General features: G+C 36.1%; 1 protein-coding gene and 1 pseudogene across 3 annotated transcripts; one reads left to right on the top strand and one right to left on the bottom strand.

Moving 5' to 3' along the window:
* Window positions 1-234: 234 nt before the first annotated feature.
* LOC111311285 (alcohol dehydrogenase-like 2) lies at window positions 235-3450 on the top strand. 3 transcript variants are annotated; one of them, XM_089765641.1, is made up of 10 exons: window positions 235-449; window positions 592-731; window positions 817-863; window positions 978-1303; window positions 1665-1747; window positions 1936-1978; window positions 2497-2561; window positions 2822-2917; window positions 2996-3157; window positions 3249-3450. In XM_089765641.1, exons 1-10 carry the CDS (start codon window positions 398-400, stop codon window positions 3363-3365), a joined length of 1131 nt encoding a protein of 376 aa, XP_089621767.1. In that variant the 5' UTR covers window positions 235-397; the 3' UTR covers window positions 3366-3450. The 3 variants fall into 3 exon arrangements, with proteins under 3 accessions (XP_089621767.1, XP_089621757.1, XP_089621751.1); XM_089765631.1 differs by having other exon boundaries at window positions 1936-2011; XM_089765625.1 differs by having other exon boundaries at window positions 1936-2014.
* Window positions 3451-3557: 107 nt separating this feature from the next.
* LOC111310791 (acetylajmalan esterase 2-like) overlaps window positions 3558-17209 on the bottom strand; it is a 38575-nt pseudogene continuing 24923 nt past the window's right edge.

The following is a 17209-nucleotide window of genomic DNA, read 5'->3' as shown; positions in this document are numbered from 1 at the left end:
GTCTAGCACTAGCTCTCAAAGTAAAATCATGGGTAATTATATCATTATAGAAATAAGTATATAGCATTACAGCTATCAGGTAAAGAAGAATCAAAAGGGAAAGTTCTGCAGCAATATTTTTAATACATTTCTTGTTGTCTGGCCTTTTTAAGTGGATAGTAGAAGTAGGAATTGGACAACGATGGGCCAACCAACCACCTCTTCTCATGTCTCAGTGAAATTTGCAGAAGATATGGAACAAAATTTTAACCACAAAAAATGGTCAGTTTCTCACATACTATTAGTATTATTATTATTATAAATACAGTATGCACTAACGGCGGATTGCAGCAAAGGAGAAGAGTAGATAAGCCCAAGAAAATCCTTACCTCTCTTGATCTTGGTTCAAGAAGAAGTTATGGAAAATCAAAACGGGTCGGTAACTGCAGGAAAAGCAATAAGATGCAAAGGTTCTTCTGTCATTCTCCTTTAAATACTGTTCATGATTGTAGACCTTTTAGTTTACTGGTCTTTTATTGAATGGATTCTCTGTTTTTTCTTTGTCTTGTCTCATTTTTGTGTTTTTTTTTAATGTTTTCATGATATAAACAGCTGCAGTAAGCAGAAATCCAGGAGCACCACTCGTGATAGAGGAAATTGAAGTTGAGCCACCCAAAGCTTGGGAGGTCCGGATAAAGATTCTCTGCAGTACTCTTTGCCATACCGATATTACCTTCTGGAAAGCCTCCACTGTAATTCTCCTCTCCTTTTTTATTCAGAACTTTCATTTTTCTCTATATGTTAGGCAAAAAAGATTACCACATTGGTTTCCTCCAGGGACCATTTGCGGTTTTTCCAAGAATTTTTGGGCATGAAGCTGTCGGGTAATTCAACTAGACCCTAGTACATGCTCTTGGTCTGAATCAAATCATTGCAAAATATTTCCATTTTTTAATGTTAAGGATGTGATCATGATTCTCTTTTTGGTGGGGTTTAAGTATTGTTGAGAGTATAGGGGAGCATGTGGAAGAAGTGCAGGAAGGAGATTTGGTGCTTCCAGTGTTTCATCCGAATTGCAGAGAATGCAGGGACTGCAAGTCTCAAAAGGGCAATGATTGCTCCGTATTTGGTAAAACATTGAACCCTGACATGCCAAGGGATGCGACAAGTAGATTTAAGGGGATGAATGGGGAGGTTTTGCACCATTTCTTGTTTGTTTCGAGCTTCACTGAGTATACAGTGGTTGATGTGGCTCATGTTGTCAAGATCTCATCGGAAATTCCAGTTGATAAAGCTTGCTTGCTTAGCTGTGGAGTATCAACCGGTAAGTTAACAGAGGAAAAAAAAAATCAATGACATGAAAACAAACAATTTTCCTTTACTGCCTGCCCCATATTGGCAGCAACCTGTCAAATTTCAGACAAAGTTTTTCTCTCCAGAATGAAGAAAGAAAAGATTAAGGGAGCCACAAGTTTTTTTTTTTAAATTTTTTTTGATAAAGAGATGCACTAGTTTGATATTGCTGGCTAGTGGCCAATGATAAGCCCACTCTTCCCTTCACAAGTAGAATGAAAAAGGACACATCTGCCAAAAAAAGGGTCTCTTCAGGAACAGTTAATACTAATAATTGATGTTGGCAAAAACGTCTGATTCCGTTTTCTCGTTTGATCATACTGTGGTGGCAGGGGTAGGAGCAGCATGGAAGGTGGCAGATGTTGAAGAGGGCTCTACAGTTGCCATCTTTGGGCTGGGAGCTGTTGGACTTGCGGTACTCGTACAAATCCAAATACACTATAAGCTGCAAGCCACTCTTCCTGTTCAATCCCTTCCCAAACCATGCTCTGCTTATTTCCATGCTATCAAATTTCCTTGAGAAAATGCCACCAAGAAACTATATTCCTTTGATTTATGTCAATGTGCAACACTAAATCACTCACTAACTTATGCATTTATTAGGTTGCAGAGGGAGCAAGGTTACGTGGAGCTTCGAAGATCATAGGTGTAGATTTGAATCCGGAAAAATTTGAGATTGGTAGTTAAGTAATTTATTCATCATATAGTACTTATTTTTATTTACTAATTTAAGATCATGTTAGATATACAAAATTATTATAAAATATGATAAGATAATATTATGAATATGATTAAATTAAATAATATTATCTTATTTTATATTTAATATATATAAAAATTATGATAGGATAATTTATTTATTTGTCAATTTTTTTTTAAAAATTTATACAATTTAAATTATTGATGTAATTTTTAAAAATATAATTAAATATATAAGTTTAATTCTATAAATTAAAAATATTCCTCTCTAAATAGAAATGATTGAATAGTCTTATATCAAAATATATTAATCTTTTTTTTAATTTTTATCTCTTTTTTTAAATATAAATCAAATGTAATATATAATTATTATTATTTTATTTTATCGATAATTTTATGCATTAAATACGACCTAAGTTCAAATAATTGTCACTTTTCTCCGGCATAAAAAATTTTCTGTGACAGGGAAAAAATTTGGCGTCACTGATTTTATCAACCCCAAAACCTGTGGAGGGAAAAAAGTCAGCGAGGTTAGTTAATCACCGAACCACTTATTTTTACTTGATGGCCAAACTATATTGTACCCAAAAAATAGAACTTTGTTGTACTTTGTTAATAGTACAAACAAGAATGAATTAATTGGCAACGGTATTACATTACCAAACACTTGAATGATAATTCCTTTTCTCCACCAACCACAAATCATACTTGCTGGCTTCCAAATTCCTAACACTTAAATTCAATAAAAAAATGAATGTTCTTAAATGCTTAGATTGCTCCACATGGTCAGGTGATTAAGGAAATAACAGATGGGGGAGCTGACTATTGCTTTGAGTGCATTGGGTTGGCTTCACTGATGGAAGATGCCTTCAATAGTGCCAGAGAGGTACTCTTAATGTTAAGTCAAATATCTTCCTGATTTCTTCAAAAGCTGATTTTTCATGGTTGGTTTGGCGAAAATAAGGGCTGGGGCAAGACAGTGATATTGGGAGTGGAAATGCATGGCTCACCGTTGGCTCTTAACACATATGTTCTTCTGAGAGGCAAAAGTGTTACAGGGTGTTTATTTGGAGGATTTAAACCCAAATCTGACATTCCCTTCCTTGCTGAAAAATATCTAGACAAGGTTAAAATCTAGATTTTGCCTTTCAATTTCTTGCTGTGTTTGTAAATAACTGGACAAACAGCTGTTAATCGTGTTTCTATATATATCACAGGAGCTTAATCTCGACGGATTCATATCACATGAAGTGAGTTTCCAGGCTATCAACGAAGCTTTTGATTTACTGCTTGAGGGAAAAAGCCTCCGTTGTATCATATGGATGGATAACTAATTTGGGTTTCCTACACTGTTCTATCCAATTATAAATGAATAACAAAGAAATTAATGTTCATCAGAAAAGTTGTTTTATTGACAAATTTGGCATTCTTGTTCTTATTACTACTATTTCTCGTAGAAACCACTCACAGGGAAAAAAAATTAATAAAATGACATTGGGTAATATTGACAAAGACAAATCTAGCATTCATCCTACTAGAAATTTGGAAAATTGGCAGAATATGTGAACTATATAACTAGCAAAACAGAACCAAATCAAGCACTGCACCGGAGTTCTTGATAGATGTGACGAATGAGCCATCCTGCCATGAACTCCGTCCAAGCTCAGATATTGATTAGGATTTGAGCACACCGGTACACCGGGAGCTCCACACATTCTGGCAAGGCTGAAATTGTAATCACTTCCAATTCCACAGCAAGCTTTTTGTGTTGATGTGGTGTCAAAACCTGTTCGCATTTGGAATAAGAGTATCATCAAACTATTATTCAATAAAATTCTCAAATGTTCATGCACGTGGAACAAAAAAAAGGGAAAACTCACCTAGCATATTAGCTTTGCGCAAAAGTTGCAGGAAAGCACTGTCGTAGTCACCATATACTAATATAACATTGGGGTGATCATGTCTTAGCTTTTTGATGGCTTGTTTAAGGAGCTTATTGTGGTGCATTGACAAATTATTTAAGCATTACAGGAGTTTTGGTTTTTAGTGACCTTTTTTCTTTTACGTTTAGCGGTGTTTATAAATACCATTAAAAGATTTATGACATTTGCAAAAACTATCAATCAGAGTACCAGCTATACACACGTCGCGAAAAATAATGGCATTTTCTATAAAATGCCACTATATTAGTGGCATTTGTATATGAAAAATATCGTTATATTAACGGTATTTGTACTTTTGACACACCGTTAATTTAGTGGTATTTTTATAAAAAAAATGCCATTACTTTTGGTGACATTTGTATCACAAAAACGCCGCTAATTTAGCTCGTTTACTAGCAAAAGCACTGCTACTTTTAGTGACGTTTTATAATACAAATATCACTAAATTATTCATTTAGTGATATTCTTGAATACAAACGCTACGAAATTGAGAAATGTATTTTTTTTAAATAAAATTTTTTTGTTAATATTTGTTATTTTCATAAATGAGCTTAAATTCTGATACTGAAATTAATATAAACTTAATTCACATTCAAATATGCTTCTAATTAACACAAAATTTAATAATTAGTATAATAACATTCAAATTTTTTTTAATATATTAACAAAATAAAAATTAAAATGTATAAAATTGATGACTGCATACATTTTAAAGGTTGCCAATTGATGAATGAATTTTTTCACCTTGATCACTACCTTGCTAAAAAATCTATTGAATAATAGCATGTAATTTTTACCATTTCATCATAAGCTTTTTTGATATTAAAAAATATAAATATTTACTAAATATAATACCTGAGTTGGTGGACCACCGAAATCAGTTCATGAAAATTGTTGTTGCATAAAATTCATAAGATGTGTGAATCGATCATGCAACTGCTGAAATTTTGTATGCTCTTGCTCCATTTTAGCACGTTCTTCCTTAATTTTGGCACGCTTTTGTTTTCTTTCTGCTTCAATTTACTGAAAACATTGTTGCATAGTTTGTAATTCCTCTCTCAATATCAAAATGTCTCGCGAAGACTGACTTGTTGAGAATGTAAATTGCTGAGAGCTACATCCATAGTAGGTAGATGGTGTTGGACCCAATCCAAAGCCTTGGACCCGTCCATGCCTTTCTTTTTTAGTAACTTCTATGAATATCTAATTTTTCAATTCTTGTATGTTTAGAGAACTATCAGAAGCTACTTTAATCTCAGCAGTTATTTTCTCTTTCGCTTTCTCCTATAACTTAGTCATATACAACTATCAAGTTTAATGATTAATTGATAATATGTTAAAAAGAGTAAATATTTACTTTCTATTAAAATAGATATTACAAATTACCATAATTTCTTGTGTTTTGAGATTCATGTAAGATCTATATTTTCTTATGTGTGTTAAGCGAAAAAGTTTTACACATCCAATTTGACCACCCATCTCAATCTCCTATACAAAAATATATGTTATTTGATAGGATACATATCAACAGTAACTTATTCATGCATATCATGCTTGTAAATCAAGTTTAAAAATTTTGAATAATTTTAATATTATGTATTTATATTTTGGCCCATTTACAACACAATAATCTTAAACAGACACAAACAATAAAAACATTTTGGCCTTTCACATATATCGATCATGGCAACCAAATTCAATTATTTGGACAAGTTTAATATCATGAATTGAAGCCATTCAAACAGTTGAAAGCCATCCAAAAGTTTAATTTGTATTTTTGCTTTTTAAAGGCAAAAATAGTCCCAAATAGACATAAACGATAGCTTTTTCACCCATATCAATTGTAAAAACCAAGTTCAATCAATCGGACAAGTTTAATATCAAGTATTGAAGCTATCCAAATTGTTTAAATTGAACAATAACAAAAAATTTATAAATTTACCTAAATAGACGTAAACAATAACTTTTTCATACATATTATTCGTCTTAACTAAGTTTAAAACTTTCGATAAGTTTAATATCATGTATTGATACTATCAAAACTATTAAAATAGTACAATAACTATTAATTTGCATATTTACCTTTTAACGATACAAAAAGTTTATTCATTGGAATAAGTTTAAAATCATAAACTTACTATTTCTTTTTGCTTTCTTGTAAAACTTTTGATCCACTTATGTGGCTATATTTTTGTTGCTTTTTGCTATCAATCTCAATCTGTTCTTTTTCCTATCATAAAAAATAATTGGGTATATTGTAGAAATACAAATATTACCAACTTAAAGCATAAAACACTTTTATTATTTCATTCTACTATACAAAGTTATAAATTAGTACCTCTCTTTTTCTTAAGAGCTAAAATCTAACTAATTGTTCATATTGCCACCTAATCACATTACGGGATAGATTTTTCATCGTCGCCTCTATATTTGTATTTCTATTGAAATACTTATTCTTTAAATTATGCTTATAATCTTTCCATTTCTTTTCCAATGACTTAAGCACAAATGAAGTTTTTCAAGTATAAATGTTGACTGTAAGAATACAAAAAAGAAACGTTTTAATCAATAAACTAAATTTAAAATAATTAATTTTTTATATGTAATTAATTATACTTGTCGTAACGTCTAGATCCGAGGATCTATCGCTAGACATTGACTTTAGGGAGTCGCCACCAATCTTTTTTGTCTAGGTGCGATTGGCCACCTAAGGAATCTGTCCTTTCAGGGAACACCTAAGTTTAAGGGCCCCTAAAAGAATAGGTTCAGGTCTACAAACCAGAACAGGGTTCGGGAGTTCGGTTACGTGTGAGGAAGGTTATAGCACCCTCACAACGCCCATCAAAAGATGGTACCAGCTTAAATTTGTGTTATCCAAAAGCCTTAAAATTTTACCAAGTAATTAATTATTGAAAATTTTCTCAATTGACTCTAATACTTTTAGCAGAAAATTGAGAAAATTCCCTCACCTCAAGAGTATGCAAGAAAAACTACTGTTTCACTTGCAGAGGCTCCGTCGTCGGATTATTTAAAGAAAAAAAAAAAAACAAAATCAAAATTAAGATAGAAAAGAAGGAAAGAATGAATTTTTTTTAGGGAAAATTGATACTTTCAACTTTTTTCCAAAAATATTTTTTGGAAATTTCGATTTTCAAGGAAAATTGATACTTTCAACTTTTCCTCAAAAACCCTTTTTTTGAAAATTTATTTCTAAGGAAAATTGATACTTTCAACTTTTCCCCAAAAATATTTTTTTTGAAATTTTGATTTTCAAGGAAAATTGATACTTTCAACTTTTCCCCAAAAATACTTTTTTTGGAAATTTATTTTTCTTTTAAGGAAAATTGATAATTTCAACTTTTCCCTAAAAATATTTTTTTTTTGAAATTTTTTTCTGAGGAAAATTGATACTTTCAACTTTTCCCCAAAAATATTTTTTGGAAATTTATTTCTAAGGAAAATTGATACTTTCAACTTTTCCCTAAAAATATTTTATTTTGGAAATTTATTTCTAAGGAAAATTGATACTTTCAACTTTTCCCTAAAAATATTTTTTTAGAATTTTTTTATTCTTATTTAAAGAAAATAAAATGATAAAAAATAAATAAAAAGAATATTACATAAACCTAATCTAATAAATAAAAAATAAAAAATAAAATAAACAAATAAACAAAGAAATAAAAAAAAAATTCAAAAAAAAAAAAAAACCTGGAGCGGCTCGGATCGCGGCTCGGCTCAAGGAAGAGAAAACGGCTCGGGGGAACGGCTTGGCGGCTTGGCTCGGCTCGGCTCGGAGTGGGCTGGCACGCGCGGGTCAGAAAGCGGGTCGACGCCCGGGTCGGGTCGGGTTACGGCAAAACGCGCGGATCCTCTGGGTTACTTAAGGCCAAAACGACGTCGTTTTGGGAGGGTATAAAAGGCACCTTCCTCCGTTTTTCGGCAGAACGCTCCTCCCCCTCTCTCTCTCTTCTTCCTTTTTCTCTCCCTTCTCTCTAGAAACCGAAGAACACCGGTGCCGGATTCTGGAAATTTTCGCCGGAATCTGGAAATTTCACCGGAAGTTGGCCGGAAAGTCACCGGTTTCTGGGATTCTTCGCCGAAAACTGGGCAGGTCGCCGGAACTTCAATGTTGGCCGGAATTTTCACCGGAAAATTCAAATTTCGCCGGAATTTTCGTCGGAATCTGGAAATTTCCCAGAAATTTCCAGAAAAAATTTTCGCCAAAAATTTCTAAAAAATTTTTCTCACTCCCAGAACACTCCTAAACTTTTCCTAACTTCCTATACGCCTCCTTTTCTCTTAAATCAGTAGCTTTGCTTACTGTTTTCTGTGTTTTTGAACTGTTCCAGGAGGTGCTTTATATAGGGATTGATCAGGAGTTTCTGATCAATCCCAATTCCTCCTTGGACGGGAATTCAATCTTTAAATCCCACTGGACTCTTCTGATTGAATTCTCACTTCCAATGGGATTCTTCAGCCTTCAATCTCAGCCCTCCAAAATCAAAATAAAAAAAAAAACTAGATAATTAGAAAAGAAAATCAAAAATTAAAAATTAAAAATAATATCAGATAATTCGGGAAAAAGAAGATAGAATTAACAGATGATAAAAAAAAAAAATAATAACAAATAAAATAAGATAAACCCAAAAATATATTACACAAAAAAAATAATAATAATATATAACTGTATAAATAAAATACATATAAATCTAATCTGAATAAAAATAAATAAATAAATAAAGATATACATAATAATAATAATAATAATAATAATAGAATACATAAAATACAAAAGAAGAAGCAAAAAAATATACAGGATTGAAATGGGCCTTACCCATTTGGGTCAGGCCCAATTGATCTGGGCCCGGACCCAATTAGGTGTCTACAGCTGCCCCTCTTTGCACATTTTCTGTGAAACAAAAATTGTGCAAAGACGTAGACTCCCAATCAAGACTCGACTCAACATTTTTATTTTTGATTTTTTTTTTATTTTTGTTTTTATTTTTTTGATTTTTTGATTTTTTGATTTTTTTTTTTTGGCCGAAGCTCCTCTAAACAGAGACTCAACGACTTTTGAAAGTAAATTGCTCCTCTAAACAGAGGCAACGGACTTTGGAAAGATAAATTGCTCCTCTCAACAGAGGCACCACGACTTTGAAAAGTAAATTGCTCCTCTCAACAGAGGCACCACGACTTTGAAAAGTAAATTGCTCCTCTAAACAGAGGCACCACGACTTTGGAAAAAGTAAATTGCTCCTCTAAACAGAGGCAACGGAACTTTGAAAAATAAATTGCTCCTCTAAACAGAGGTACCACGACTTTGGAAAAGTAAATTGCTCCTCTAAACAGAGGCAACGAACTTTGAAAAGTAAATACTCCTAGACAATCATGTCCGAAGGAGTTGAAAGTTGTGTTTGAAGGGATTTCAGGAGATTATGCCCAAAGGTCTTATAAATCAACCCTGATACCAAGAGACATCCTATTTCAAGGATTAGGAACTTACCTGACAAGTTTCTTCTCAAACTTGCAAAGTCTTTTCATATCTGTCTTTTTCATGTGGGATGTTGGAACACCCTTGCTTCTTGAATTTGTACACTATATTCTCCTGAAAGTAGTGTATGCTGTGCAATGCATATGAATTTCAATGCATGCCATGCAAATGTTGGCCAATTAATTCCTGTTCAATGTATGGTACTCAAGTTTCTCAAGCTCTTTTTTTCTTGGGTGTCAAGCCCTTTGATTCCTCAAGGATCCAATTGCACTGCTCTTCTAAGATCGAACCAGTGTAGCTCTCAATTGTCTCTTCCACTCACATTCTTCTTGTAAGAAATCTCTTCCTAGATTCAATTTCCTAATTAGGAACTGAACATGTCGATTCTGCCTTTTTCACTCTCGACTCATTCAATGTAATGTAAAAATCTTTCCTGTTGTTATTCATTCATCAATCATTATTTCAAATTCAAAAAGTAAGAATGCATTTGCACATTTCTTCAATGGTGGGGTATTAAGAAGAAAAGAATCTGAATGTTGGGAAACAGTCATAAGAAAAAAGACACAAAGAATGGAATAGAATGTCTCTTATTAGCAAAATATTGGCAAACTTTGGTCAAGAAAGAATTACAAGGATAGGTATGGGGACAAAGCCCAAAATGAACAATCAGATAATCATGATAACACATCTCAAAGTCTTTTCTGAAAACTCAACCCTCTGATGTATTTAACAACTTGGAACTCTTCCGAACTTGCTAGCCCCTATATCAGCAGACTTTTAAATTCGATGCCGTATCCTTCTTATCTAAGCTGCCTTTTCAGGTTTTCAACTTAGACAACCCCCTATGACTCAAACCGCCCTTTTTGGGTTTTCGCCTTGAGTCCTCCTTTTTCATTCACTTTTTTTCTTTTTTTCCAATTTTTTCCATTTTTTTCATTTTTCATCATTTTTCATTTTTTCCATTTTTTCATTTTTTTTTTATTTTATTTTTTTTTGTATTTTTTTTTCAAGCATAATATTTCTTCACAGCATCAGAATTTACAGGATGGGGTAAATCGTTTCCATCCATCTCAGTCAGTATCAATGCTCCACCCGAAAAAGCCCGTTTCACCACATACGGCCCTTCCCAATTCGGAGTCCATTTTCCTCTACTATCGTGCTGGATTGGGAGAATTCTTTTCAAAACCAACTCTCCTTCTCGAAAGCAACGAGGCCGAGTCTTCTTATCATGAGCCCTCATCATTCTTCTTTGGTATAACTGACCATGGCACAGTGCAGTCAATCTCTTCTCTTCTATGAAATTTAACTGCTCATAACGTTCACGAATCCATTCGGCTTCTTCTAACTCAACTTCTTTTAAAACTCTCAAAGAGGGGATCTCTACTTCCACTGGTAGTACAGCTTCCATCCCATAAACCAAAGAAAATGGGGTTGCCCCAGTAGAGGTGCGAACTGACGTTCGGTATGCATGCAATGCGAATGGTAACTTCTCATGCCAATCTTTGTAAGTCTCGGTCATTTTTTCCAAAATCCTCTTTATGTTCTTATTGGCTGCCTCAACTGCCCCATTCATTTTTGGACGGTATGGTGCCGAGTTATGATGCTTGATCTTATACTGAGCACATATTTCTTGCATCATCTTGCTATTCAGATTCTTGGCATTATCTGAAATGATTTTCTCCGAAAGTCCATATCTACAGATGATCTCCTTTTTTATGAACTTGCAAACCACAGAGTGTGTCACATTTGCATATGAAGCTGCTTCTACCCATTTTGTGAAGTAATCTATCATCACAAAAATGAATCTGTGCCTGTTAGAAGCCTTTGGGGTAATTGGACCAATGACATCCATGCCCCACATTGAAAATGGCCATGGTGGTGCCATAACATGTAAAGCAGACGGCGGAGCATGAATCTTATCAGCATATATCTGGCATTTATGGCATTTACGAGCATAATCAATGCAATCATTCTCCATCGTCAACCAGTAATATCCCGCTCTCATAATCTGTCTTGCCATCATATGTCCACTAGTATGTGCCCCACATATTCCATCATGCACCTCTTCAATGATTTTTTTCGCTTCAGTCTCATTTACACACCTCAATAGTACTTGATCCTTGCTTCTTTTGTAAAGGATATCCCCATCCAGGAAAAAGCTCATAGCCAATCTTCGGATGACCCTTTTATCATTTTCTGTTGCATGAACTGGATACTGCTGATCCTTGACATATTGTAAGATGTCATAATACCAGGGTTTTCCATCTTCTTCCCCCTCTACATTAGAACAATACGCTGGTATATCCTTAACATCTAACTTGATGGGCTGAATGTCGGTGTCATCATTAATTCGAATCATTGCAGCCAGAGTAGCCAATGCATCAGCAATCACATTTTCTTCTCGAGGTAAGTGATCGAACTGGACATCTTCAAATTGTTTCGTCAACTCTAGAATATACTTATGATACAGAACGAGTTTTGAATCTCTCGTCTCCCATTCTCGTTTCAACTGGTATATAACTAGAGCTGAGTCTCCGAACACTTTCAGTGCTTTTACTCTTCTTTCTATAGCAGCTTGCAAACCCATAACACATGCTTTATACTCAGCAATGTTATTTGTGCAATTAAAATTTAACCTCGCTGTTACAGGGTAGTACTGTTCTTCTGGAGAAATCAAAATTGCCCCAATTCCATGCCCCAAGGCATTGACAGCACCATCAAAATACATTCTCTAACATTTTTCTCCATGCTCCCTTTCTTCCAGTTGAGAAATAGCCATCAAGTCTTCATCAGGAAATTCTAGCTTCATCGGCTCATACTCTTCAGTAGCACGATCTGCAAGAAATTCTGCTATAGCACCCCCTTTTATTGCTTTTTGGCTCACGTATATAATGTCGTATTCCGAGAGCATTACTTGCCATCTAGCGATTCTCCCAGACAAAGAAGGCTTCTCGAAGATGTACTTAATGGGATCCAATTTTGCTATGAGCCATGTAGTGTGATAGAGCATATACTGTCTGAGTCTTTTGGCAGTCCACGCTAATGCACAACACATTTTCTCCAGTGAAGAATACTTGGATTCATATTCTGTGAACTTTTTACTCAGGTAGTAAATAGCTCTCTCCTTTCGGCTAGCTTCGTCTTGCTGCCCCAGCACACATCCCATTGAACTTTCACATACAGTTAAGTATAAGATTAAAGGTTTCCCTGGAACAGGTGGCACCAACACTGGAGGGTTCGATAAATATTGCTTAATTTTATCAAACGCCTCGTGACATTCTTCGCTCCATTTCCCAGGATTATTCTTACGGAGAAGCTTAAATATGGGATCACATTTGTAAGTAAGCTGAGAGATAAACCGAGAAATGTAGTTCAATCTCCCCAAAAAACCTCGAACTTCTCTTGATGTGCTGGGAGGCGATAAATTCTGGATGGCCTGTATCTTATCGGGATCAACTTCAATTCCTTTTTCACTGACCACGAAACCTAGCAACTTCCCTGACCTTACCCCAAAGGTGCACTTGGCTGGGTTTAATTTTAACTGAAATTTTCTCAACCTCTCAAATAACTTTCTGAGGCTGGTGACATGATCTTCATCCCCACAAGACTTTGCAATCATATCATCTACATACACTTCGATTTCTTTGTGCATCATATCATGAAAGAGTGTTACCATGGCCCTTTGATATGTTGCCCCAGCATTCTTTAACCCAAAAGGCATGACTTTGTAGCAGAAAGTTCCCCACATGGTCACAAAAGTAGTCTTTTCCATATCATCTGCAGCCATCTTTATCTGATTATACCCTGAGAAACCATCCATAAAGGAGAAAATCGAATGCTTAGCCGTGTTATCTACTAGTGTGTCAATATGAGGCAAAGGAAAGTTATCCTTTGGGCTAGCCTTATTCAAGTCCCGATAGTCCACACACATTCGTACTTTTCCATCTTTCTTAGGAACTGGGACTATATTGGCTACCCATTCTGGATACTTGGCCACTTGTACAAAACCTGCATCAAATTGTTTCTTCACCTCCTCTTTAATCTTTAACAGCATTTCGGGCTTCATCCGTCTCAGTTTTTGCTGAACTGGCTTACATTCTGGCTTTAGGGGCAATCTGTGCTCCACTATCTCTGTGCTCAGTCCTGGCATATCCTGGTAAGACCAAGCGAATATATCTACAAATTCACGAAGTAGATCTGCCAACCGTCGCCTATCTTCAGATGTAAGTGAAGTACCTATTCTGACCTCTTTCTTATTCTCTTCATCTCCTAGATTCACTAAGTCCACTACCTCCTGATGGGGCTCAATTGGCTTATTCTCTTGTTCAACCATCCTCATTAGGTCCGGAGGCATAACATATTCTTCAAAATTCTCTTCATTATCAAGTTCATCAGTATTGATTGAATTCTCAAAGCTAACCTCTTGATTGTTATCATGATTATCTTCATGTTCATTTAAAGACCTGCAATTGAATGAAATGGGGATATGTTGGCAAGATGTGCTTGGAGAGATGAAAAAAATGAAGACACAAGAAGAAATGAATGAAAATGCATACTTCCTAATTTTTATTAAAAATAATAAATGATGAATGGCCCAAAAAAGATCACCCCATAGCCTTGGGCAAAAGCTATTGAGATGTTACTATTACATTGAATCAAAATCAAAAGTCAGAGGCATTTCAATGGCACTCCAATTGTTCAGCTCATAGTCTTGTGGACAAAGGCAAACCCACTCCTCTTGATTAGCTCCCATTTCATCTTCAACAACATTAATGGCTAACTGGGCAAAATCGTCTTCCACACTTTCCTTTGCAACTGGGTACATGAATCCTCCAGGTCTGAAGGTTTCATACAAGTGTGGGATAAACATCAGTCTAGCTATTTTTCTTGATGGCCTTCTTTTGACTTCCCACTCTGCCATCTCATAGCCTAGGCCCACCCTGTCGCTATTGTCTGCTATTGTTGGAGGTTCTTTGATTCCTTGTAAATTTTTGCCTAGCCCTAGTCCTGGACACCAGCCTTTGTTGATGACTTGGCTCACCACTATCTTTGAAAAAGGCTGACTTTGAAATCCTTCACCTACAGTATTGACCAATTCAAAAGATCGATAGGAGCATTCCAATGCTTCTTCGGCAGCCTCTACATATGGAGTGTTCAATGGTTGGGTCACTAGCATGTCTTCCTCCCCAACTACCACTACTAATTGACCTTTCACATTGAATTTGATCTTCTGATGCAAAATAGAGGGTACAGCTCCTGCCATGTGAATCCATGGCCTTCCTAACAGACAGCTGTAGGATGGAGAGATATCCATCACTTGAAATTTTATATTGAAGGTGCACGGCCCAATTTGTAAGGGCATCTCAATATCCCCCAGGACTTCTTTTCTGGTTCCATCAAAGGCTCTCACAATCATCTGACTATCTCGCATATGAGAATAATCGATGGGTAGCCTTGCCAAAGTTGACATAGGCATGACATTGATGGCAGAACCATTATCGATAAGGACTTTAGCTATGATATGGCTCTGGCACTTTACTGTGATATGCAAGGCCTTAGCATTTCTCTTTCCCTCTAAAGAAATCTCATCATCACTGAATGAAATGTGATTTGGCATGACTAAGTTTCCAGCCAAGTGATTCACATATTCGACAGACACGTTATGTGCCACGTATGCCTGATTCAACACTTTCAGCAAGGCATTTTGATGTGGCTCTGAATTCAACAACAGTGATAACAATGAGATTCGAGCTGGCATTTTATTCAACTGTTCCACAACTGAATATTCACTATGTTTTACCAGCTTCAGGAATTCATAAACCTCCCTTTCTGATACTGGCTTTGGCTGATCTTCTTCAGGCTCTATCTCTGGATTATTTCGTCTTTCTCCTTCTTTAGCCTTCTCTCTTCTAGCCTTTTCTAGCATTTCTGGGGTGTAACATCTCCCACTTCGAGTAATGCCTCCTACACCAGTAATGTTAGAAGCATCGGCTTTGGAGACCTCTTCTTTTTGCCCCTGCACTACAGCGTCACATCCATATCTCCAGGGTACAGCTTTATCATCTTTGTATGGGAAAGGAGTCGGGACTTTAAAAGTTACCGGCCTAGGGAGGAGCTTGTCTATGACTGATTTTGGTTTGTTTCCACACCGAATTGTCACTGGTTTGGGAAACAGCTTTTCAGGCCTATCAGTCATGCACACTTCAGCATTCTTCAAGCTTTCTTTTTCTTCGTAGACCTCCATCTGATGTGAATTCAAAAGTTTTTGCACCTCTCGGTGAAACTGTTTACAGGTCTCAATGGAGTGGCCTCTTGCCCCACTATGATACTTACAACTAGTACCAGCTATATATGCTCCATGATAGCTGTGTGGACTTACCAGTTGTATCATGTCTGCTTTTCGTAAGACATCAAACAATTGATCGGGAGGTGTCTTAATATCTACCACCTCTTTCTTCACTTGGCGTTCATGCTCTTCACCTATAGCATTCACATTATGATTTGGCAAAGGATTGCCACTAACATTTGGTGCAGTCATCCCTCCAGTGTCAAAGCAGATCATCCCATCCTTGATCAAACGTTGCACTTTATATTTCAGAGTAGTGTAATTTTCGGTGGAGTGACCAGTAATCCCATAATGGTAGTCACAGTGGGCAGTGGGATCATACCACTTAGGGTAAGGTGGCTTGAGGGGTTCCAATTTACTTGGAGCAATCAAATGATTGTTGTAGAGCTCCTTGTATAATTCCGTATAGGTCATGGGAATAGGGTCAAAAATAGGTCTTTCGCGAGTGGTTCGTTGCTCCCGCGAGCCACCAGCAGGGTTAGTTGGGCGAATTTATGGTTTTGGGGTAGGTTGAATGTTAGAACTGTACATGGTGTTTTGGGGTCTATGAGAGGTTTGATAGGTTTGGGGGTATGGTGGTTGGTATGGGTGAAAAGAAGTGTTATTTATAGTGGGGTGATAGGGCAGATATTCTGGTGGGGGGTAGGGCGAATAACCCCTAAGTTGCTGTCTATCAAAGCTCACAGCCTGAGCTTCAGTTTCTTTTTTCTTTGGGATTCTTTTGCTAGATGCTTCATTCCCTTCTAGCTTGCCATTCTTGATGGCACTCTCAATGATTTCTCCCGAAATTACCATATCGGCAAAATTCTTTGTTGCATTCCCTATCATCTTTTCATAATATGGAGGTTTTAAAGTGCTAACAAATAGCACTGTAGTTTCTTTCTCGGTCAGAGGAGGTTGTACCTGAGAAGCAATATCTCTCCACCTCTGGGCATACTCTTTAAAAGATTCGTTTGCCTTTTTCTCCAGATTCTGCAAAGACAAACGATCTGGGGCCAAATCGATGATATGTCGGTATTGACTGATAAAGTCATGTGCCATATCGCTCCACGAGCGAATGCGAGTCCTTTCCAGCTGAACATACCATCTGGCCGCAGAGCCAGTAAGACTGTCTTGGAAAACATGCATCAAGAGTTTCTCATCCTGTGCATAAGCTGCCATCTTCCTGTAATACATGGTGATGTGGGTTTTGGGGCACTTTGTACCATCATATTTTTCAAATTTTGGTACCTTGAACTTATGGGGGATAACCACATCAGGAACTAAGCAGAGCCCAGCGGCATCTACTGACCCATAGAAGCTAAATCCTTCCACAGCCCTTAGCCTTTGCTCTAGCATGCTAATCTTGGAACTTTCTTCAGCCTCTACTCTCATCTTTTCCTTCTCCTTCTCTTTTAA

Source organism: Durio zibethinus, chromosome 1 (assembly GCF_047325235.1).
Source record: "Durio zibethinus cultivar Kanyao isolate XHJ-2024 chromosome 1, ASM4732523v1, whole genome shotgun sequence".
NCBI lineage: Eukaryota > Viridiplantae > Streptophyta > Magnoliopsida > Malvales > Malvaceae > Durio > Durio zibethinus.
Note: the sequence above shows the minus strand (reverse complement) of the source record. Positions and strands in the feature narration are given on the sequence as shown.